Source organism: Plasmodium gallinaceum, assembly GCF_900005855.1.
Source record: "Plasmodium gallinaceum strain 8A genome assembly, contig: PGAL8A_v1_72, whole genome shotgun sequence".
Classification (NCBI taxonomy): domain Eukaryota; phylum Apicomplexa; class Aconoidasida; order Haemosporida; family Plasmodiidae; genus Plasmodium; species Plasmodium gallinaceum.
Window position 1 is genome coordinate 95,907 of NW_021628233.1, and position 8,829 is coordinate 104,735.

Consider the following 8,829-nt stretch of genomic DNA (forward strand, 5'->3'; position numbering starts at 1 on the left):
AATAAAAAAAAAAAAATATATTTCATTTATTTATTTTCTTTTGTGTGCATTTATTATTATAAAAAAAAAAAAAAATTTTATTTTTTTTTGGATTTTACTACTCAGACAACCTATGAAATTTTAATAAAAAATAAATGGCAATAGTTTTATTTTTTATTTTTTTTTTAATAGAAAAAAAGAAATTTCATCTTAAAAATAATAATAATAATTTTTTTTTTTTTTTGATGATGCGATGGGTATTGCTCTTTTTTTCATGAAAGATTAAATAACATAACGTTAGATATTATATTTGTATTGTATATATTGGCTAAAACAATTAATAAGAGAGTTAAAATTTAATTTAGTTAATAAAAATAAATGATTTATGCAATGATTTATTTTATTCTAAATAAAATAATTATAGTTATATTTATATATATTTAATTTATTTGTTCAACATTAGAAAAATTATTATACAATAAATTAATAAATCAATATTCTAACGAGATCAATGAATGGGTAAATTAAGCAACAAATAACTAAGCATCAAGCAATGTTTAAGTTTATTTCTTAACAACCATTCAAAAAGTTTAAAAATTCTGTTTATTACTTCTAAATTTTTCTCTATTGTTTTACTTAATTTTGGAGTTTCTTTCCATCAAATTTTTTTTCCTACACTCTATTTATAAATATTGCATTTTTATTCATTATCTCTATTTTTTTATTAATAAATTAGTGTTGTAAAATTTCTTTATTATTTTTTTCTATCCACCTCCTATGAATATCTTCACAGTGTTTTTTCCATATAATTTTTTGCATTTCTAACATGGGATTTCTAATTTTGTCCTCATTCTTTTTTGCTATCATATCATCATATACTTCTCTTATGTATTCCTTTTCTTTTCTTTTCATTTCCAATATTAACTCTATAAACCATTTTTTCTTTTTCCATTTTTCTATTTCCACTTTTTCAATATCTAATATAGCATTCCTACTTCTTTTTTTTTTTATTTCCAATATGATAACATGTTCATCTAAAATTTCTTGTAATTTCAACTCTTTCATCATTGTTTTAAAAAAACATTCTTTTTCTTTTTGCCATTCGTCTTTCATACATTCTTCTAATAGCGTCATATGTATTTCTATCAAAACTTTTTGTATCAATTTTTCTTTTTTTTTATATTTCTTTATTTCTTCATCTCTTTCTTGTTTCAATTCCTCTATATTTTCATGAATTTTCTTCGCTCCTATCGCATCTTTTTTAGTCATTCCTTCCTTAAGTTCTTTCTCTTTTTCGTATTCGTCTAATAAATTGTTAAACCATTCATCCTCGCTATGTAGTATAAACCACATTCTTTGTTTTTTTAGCCATTGTTTCCATATTCTTTTTTGTTTTTCTAGCATAGGATTTTTTCCTGCTTTTATATCTGATATTTCTGATTCTTTTGTTAATTCATCAAATTTTTCTTGTTCTTTTTCCCATTCGTTTTTCAAATTAATAAACCATTCTTCTTTTTTCCATTTCTCTGACATTCTTTTGTTTCTTTCTACCCAATTTTTCCATAAACGTTTTTGTTTCTCTATCATCAATGTACTAATGTCTTCTTCCCCTTCTCTCAACCTTGCTAAATCATTTTCTATTTTTTTTGGATATTTTTCTTTATCTTCTATAAATTCTTCTAAACAGATTTCTAAAAATTTTCCTCTACTCAATAACCACTCCTCTTTTCTATATTCCTCCAATATTACCATATATATTTCTATTAAAGTCTTCCATTTTAATTTTTTTTTGTTTATCAAAGAATTATTCTTTTCATATGATTCATCTAAATTATTCCTTTCATATTTTCTCATTTTTTCTTCTCCCTTTTTGTTAAACTCTGTTATGGATTCACCTCTTTCTATGGTTTTTTCATTTTCTATTTTTTTTTCTATACTATTTTTATCAATTCTACTTTTATATTCTTTCTCTTCATTTTCATATTCATTCACTAACTTTGTAAACCATTCCTCATCGTTATCATCATCTTTCCACTTTTTACAAATATTTTCACAGTGTTTTTTCCATATATTGCTTTTTCTTTCTAAGACAACATCTATTATTATTTCTTTATTCTTTTTTACTAAAATTTCTTCATTTGTCTCCATAATATATTTTTCTTCACTATTTTTCCATTCTAACATTAACTCAATAAACCATTTTTCTCTTTTCCATTTTTCTATTTCCTCTTTTTTTTTCTCTGATATAACATTCCATCTTCTTTCTTTCTCTATTTTATCTAATATGTTTGTTTCTTCATCCAAATCTTTATATTTTCTTATCTCTATAATGTTTGTTTTATAAAATTCTTCTTCTTTTTCCCACTCTTCTTTCATGCATTCCTCTAATACCATCATATAAATATCTAACAAAATTCTCCTTTCCAAATTTTTCTTCATTTCATTTTTATCTATTCCTTTATTTCTTCCTTTCTCTATTTTTTCTTCCTTTAAATTTTCTTCAATTTCTTCTTTTTCATATTCTTCTAACAATTTTATAAACCAATTCTGATTTTTGTATTTGTATGAATGCTCTATTTGCCATTCTATCCATTTCTTCCATATTTTTTTTTTCTTACCTAGAATAAAATTATTTAATCCCAATTCTGTCATATTTTTAATTTCATGTTCTTCTAAATATTGTAAGTGTTTTTCTTGTTCTTGTTTCCATTCTTTCTTCAAATTAATAAACCACATTTCGTTTTTATATTTCTCTAATATACTACTATTTTTATCTATTGAATCGGTATTATTTTCTTCTTTAATTTTCATTACAAAATTATTTCCCATTTCTTTTAAATTAGAATTTTCTCCATCTTTTTCGATCTCTTCTAAACAAATATTAAAAAATTCAGTTTTGCTCAATTTCCATTCCTCTTTTTTACACTCTAGTAATGCAATCATATGTATATCTACCCATGAATTCCAATTACATACATCATTCTCGATTGTTGTTTTATTTCCTAAATTTTTCATTTCAACATCACATGTAGATTTTTCCTTATGTGAATTTATTTCATTTGCTTTTTCCTCATTTAATGTATCTTTCCTAATATACCCTACAATATGAACAGGATTTTCTTCTAATCTATTTTTATTTAATTCATCTTTAATTTCATTTCTAGGATTATCTTCATTTAATTTTTCTCTCAATATAAATTCATTTTCATGCTTCTTTGATACTTCTACAGCTTCACGAATGCACTTATTTTCATTTTCCATATGCATTCCTTCATGAGGTTTGGATTTCTTCATATGTTCATACTTAAAATATTTTTCATTTTCCATATACATTCCTTTAGGTGCTTTGGATTTCTTTACTTGTTTATACTTCAAATCTTTTCGATTTTTCAAACTCATATCACATTGTGGTATTTCCTTTTCATGGTGTAAGAATGAATAATTTTGATTATTTATTGGTTCATTCTTTGTATTATTTGTATCCATTAGCAACGGTTCCCTTGTTATTTTCTTAATCTTTTTTCTTGCTTTTTTTTTTTTTGACTTCCTATTACGAATNCATAGACTTTAACATATTTTATTTAATAATTAGAAATGTTAAACAAAATAAACTATTTATCTCATCCTTTTTTATTATATAAAGTTTTCTTTTCCCCTTTTTTTTTTTTTTTTTTTTTATTCTCATGCAAAGATAAATATATGTAATTATTTTAATATTGCAAAAAAATTTATAATTTATATGAACTTTTTTTTAATTTTTTTATTTTCTTTATTGGAATATTTTTAGATAACATAAAAAACAAAATAAAAAAGAAGAAATATAAGATGTTTAGTTTATAATTTATTTATTTTTTAAGTAATTACTAATTATATTTTTGAGAAAATTAAGTTATTAAAATGTATAATTTTTTGCCTTTTTTTTTTTTTATAGAGTTTCTCAAAATTAAAAATAATGGAATAAACTCACTCATTAAAGTGTATATTTTATATTTCCATTAATTTTACTAAACAATTTTGCTTTTTTTTTTTTTTTTTTTTTTTTTTTTTAATTTTTTTTTTTTTTTTTTTTTTTTTTTTTTTTTTTTTTTTATAAATAAATAAATTAAATTATAATTAATTATTCCTAGTATTTTTATATAAATTCTATAGGAGATGTATATATATATATATATATTTTTTAATTTTTTTATAATCTCTCAAACTAGAATCCTTTAAATCTTTATCAACATCGATTCTCTTCAGATATATAAATATAATGAATATAAGAAAAAAAAAAAGAAAATTTAAAATCTTTCCACAACTAATTTTACGTAAAAATTAAGTCTTTCTTCTGAGAACATCCATTTTTTGAAATAAAAGACTTTTCATACGATCTTTTATGCATTAAACTCAAGATTTGTATTCAGCAGATTTTTTACTTTAATTTTTTTTCTTTTTTTTTTTTTTTTTTTTTTTTTTTATGTGAATTTATTTCATTTGCTTTTTCCTCATTTAATGTATCTTTCCTAATATACCCTACAATATGAACAGGATTTTCTTCTAATCTATTTTTATTTAATTCATCTTTAATTTCATTTCTAGGATTATCTTCATTTAATTTTTCTCTCAATATAAATTCATTTTCATGCTTCTTTGATACTTCTACAGCTTCACGAATGCACTTATTTTCATTTTCCATATGCATTCCTTCATGAGGTTTGGATTTCTTCATATGTTCATACTTAAAATATTTTTCATTTTCCATATACATTCCTTTAGGTGCTTTGGATTTCTTTACTTGTTTATACTTCAAATCTTTTCGATTTTTCAAACTCATATCACATTGTGGTATTTCCTTTTCATGGTGTAAGAATGAATAATTTTGATTATTTATTGGTTCATTCTTTGTATTATTTGTATCCATTAGCAACGGTTCCCTTGTTATTTTCTTAATCTTTTTTCTTGCTTTTTTTTTTTTTGACTTCCTATTACGAATCCAAGATCCAATGGGAGTATACTATAATTCAAATTAAAAAATAAAAAATTATAAAAATTCTTCATTAATGTAATTATAATTTTAAATATATACGTTTTTTCATTTTTAAATGTTAATTTAATTATACTTTACAAAGAAGAATCAAAAGAAAAATAATTCCTAAAAGAAAAATACCTCCTGAAACCATTGGTATTAATAAATTATCTGTAGGTTTAACTGTAGGCATAACTTCATTAGGGTCACTTGATGGGATTGGCTTGAAAGTATTTGGATCAGTCGCACTTTGACATAGTGAAATGTTTCCAGTACAATTTCTTTCATATACATGTTGTTGAACCTGTTTAAAAGGGACATGTGTATTTGGTGGGATCTGCAGTTGGGTACTATCTGTCTGATTTGAAGGTAAATTGTTATTTGTTATAGGAAAAAAAGCAGTCGTAGTTGTGAGAATAGGTGTATTATCAGGAGAATAAGAAAGTGGAGTTGGAGATATAATATCAGACATTAGAGATGTAGTATTAATTGCAAGAGTTGTAGCGTCAATTGTAGAAGACGCAATTTTATTAGTAAATGGTTCAATGGTAGTAGTAGAATTTTCAATGGTATTGGTCGAAAAAAATGTAGAACTATGTGTTAAAGGTGAAATTGCAGTTTTATGAGTAACTTCTTTAGTAGGAAGAATAGACATATCTTTTGTAGGAGATATAGAATAATTTGTAGATGGCAAAGTTGTGATTTTAGGAATAGATGAAGGTAGTGGAGTTGTGGAGCTATCTGTAGGAGTCGTAGTCATAGTTGTAAGAGAAGGTGCAATCTCAGGAGAAGGTAAAGGATTATTCATAGGAGATGCTGTGTCATTCGTAACAGATGTATTGCCATTTGTAGATATATTTTTATTTACAAAAGTTACAGTTTCAGAAGGTAAAGAAGTTGCAGGAGATTTAGTGGATGTTGTAGAAGCTGTAATATTATTTGTAAATGTCTTCATAGTAGTATCAGAATATTCATTAGTCGCTGTAGCAGATATATCTCCAGGTAAATGTATAACTGCTGGTGTGCCACTACTTGTAGTAGAATTTGAAGATAATGTTTTAGTTGTAGGAGATGATACAATCTCAGGGAAAGGTGATGTTGAGGTTGTGTTAGATATAGTATTAGTATTAGAATATATTGTATCATTTTGAGTTAAAGAATTGGATTGTGTTGAGTTTTCTGGAGAAATTGTGGTTTCAGTTTCTGGGGAAGTTTGATCTGTAGTCATTGATGATACTGAGGTGACACCTGTGAATGTATTTTCAGAGGAATTCACACCATTTACGATATTGACACTAGTCGTTTTGCCACCCAATAAACCTGTAGTAGTATCATTATGCAATACATTAGGAGTTACAGTTGTAGGTTGTAAGTTATCTGGTAATGGAGTTGTATTATATATAGTTCCATTAGGTTCATTGCGATTCTTTTTTGAAAAAAGCCCAGATAAATCATATGGATTATTTGAATTTTGTTGCTCTTTAATTTGATGAATAAATGTTGTCATATTACATTGATTACCAGTGTCTTCTAACACAGTATATTGCAATATATTACTATGTTGATTCCATCTTGTAATAGAATCATTTACATATATTTCTTCTTCATATAATTCTTTGGCCGCCATTTTAATAAATTGTTTTCCTCTCTTATATATATACATACTCCACTTTCCACAATTAAGTTCAGAATTCTCATTTTCATACATTCTGTAATAGTAATCAGATATATCATTAGTAATATTGTTAAACATACTCCATCTATCACCAATAATTTGAGTTTTATTAGAACTATAAGTATCTTCCTTTAGTTTATCGTATGTTAATAATGTGCTTACTGGTAGATCATTATATTCATAAGGTCTAGTGCATTTATCATTTTTATTCAAAATAGCACAATAATCAAACGTTGTTGTACTACACGTTTTCATTTTTTCATCTATACTTGTTTGTAAAGATTTTTGTTTCTCATTCCATTTTTCAACAACACAGGAGATATTATAATTTTCTCTTTCACTTAATAACAAATTAACATAGTCCATTCCTCTCCAATTTATGTATGAGGATGCCTTTTGACATTTTTCTGTGTCGTTAGTAATTTTATTGTCTTCAAGATAAAATTGAAGTTCATTACGAGTATCATCCATAAATGATTGAATTTCTGTATTGAGCTTAATTATATCATTAGATAAAGTAGCATTGTTTTCTATTGCATTATTTCCTTGATTTGACATGCAGGAAATTTCTTCTAATTGTGATAATAATCTTGCATTTTTTGAGGTTGAGTTTTTTTTCATGGCTGTTGTTTCCCAACAAGGTTTTCTTAAAATATTCTGTAATAACATTTAAAAATTGATATATTAGGAAAAATAAATTTTTATATGAATAATATATAAAAGCAAAAATTTGAGGAAGAGAAAAAGGTAATATATATAATATACATTTATTTTACATTTAAATTTTATCATACATTAAAAAGGTATTCAATAATCCAATTAAAGAAAAATAATATAATTTGACTAAAAAATTGAATACTACTATTTTTGTTATTTTGCAGTACCATGAATAATTAAATCACATTAGGAAATTGTTATAATTTGTATGTAGAAATGAGAACACTTGTACTTATGTAATAAGTATATCATTAAATTTGTTTATATGTGAAAATGTTATTTTATGTAATATAAAATAACAATTCGGAGTAGAAGTAATTTTCTATTTGCTATATATGTAAAATATTAAATTATTGTAACTTTCTAATAATAAGAATGTAATTAATTTTTAAAAAAAATGAAAAATTGCTATAAATAAATTAAAAAAATAATTTATAAGATTAACATTAAGAAAAAAAAAAGAAAACAATAGTTAAAGTAAAGAATTATATTATTCTATGAAATTTACATGAAAAAAAGAAATCATGTTAAGGATTTTTTCTGTATTTTCTTAAATTTTTTATATAATTTATGAATATGAATATAAGTTTTAAATAATGATACAATTATTTAACTTTGATATTTTGAATAAAAAATTTAATTATTATATAATATTTTTGTAGAAAATTTTTTTGAAAATGAAATTTGACAATTGATGTAAATTTTTATAAGTAGTATATGGAATTTATACATAAATAAAATAATGTACTTAATAATTTATAATTATTTTTTTAAAGGATCTAATTGATAATTTCATAAAATATAAAATAAGCAAAAGAAAAATTAATAAAATATATATATGTAAATTCTAAAATCAGCAACTACAATATACTATTTTAGCTATTTATATATATTTTAATAAATAAATTATATTATGTTTAATAGAAAAAATATTTACAATTATGAAAAGCTACGTTATTTGTTGTTAAATTATTAAATTTTAAACACTGATCAAACTACTCTAATTTTCTTTATTTTAATATTTAAGTTTTTAGTGACAAACAAGTGCACTATAATTTAGTTTTATTTATATAGAAATACATGTATTAAAAAAAAAAAAAAAAAATTAGTTTATGTTAGTGGGTAATGCACTTTATTTTTTTCGTTAAAATTATATTAAATTTTTTATTTTTTTATTAATTTTTATTTGGTAATATACATATATATATATATATATCTAACATTATTTGAGGAAATGTATTTTATAATTTTAGGATTTTCTATTATAAACAAAAAGAAACACAATTTATTATTTGGTTATTTTTTTTACAATTATTTCTTATAATCTTTTTAGAAGATTAAAATAACAATAGTTTACGAACAAAAATTTTTTAGAAAAAATATATTTATATCGAAAAAATAAATGAGCGAAAATATGAGTCGAACTTAAGGTACTGATTGATTTTTCTTT

The 8,829-nt window shown here is 22.8% G+C and overlaps 2 protein-coding genes across 2 annotated transcripts; both read right to left on the reverse strand.

Moving 5' to 3' along the window:
- Positions 1 to 711: 711 nt before the first annotated feature.
- Positions 712 to 3,537, reverse strand: PGAL8A_00190500 (surface-associated interspersed protein (SURFIN); the record flags this gene model as incomplete). Its single annotated transcript, XM_028670587.1, has 1 exon — positions 712 to 3,537. A coding segment is annotated over one exon (2,826 nt), but the record flags the coding sequence as incomplete, so codon positions are not given.
- Positions 3,538 to 4,393: 856 nt separating this feature from the next.
- On the reverse strand, positions 4,394 to 7,283 carry PGAL8A_00190600 (surface-associated interspersed protein (SURFIN), fragment; the record flags this gene model as incomplete). Its single annotated transcript, XM_028670589.1, has 2 exons — positions 4,394 to 4,975; positions 5,082 to 7,283. The coding sequence occupies 2 exons, from the start codon at positions 7,281 to 7,283 to the stop codon at positions 4,394 to 4,396; spliced, it is 2,784 nt and encodes a 927-aa protein (XP_028527326.1).
- Between the last annotated feature and the right edge of the window lie 1,546 nt (positions 7,284 to 8,829).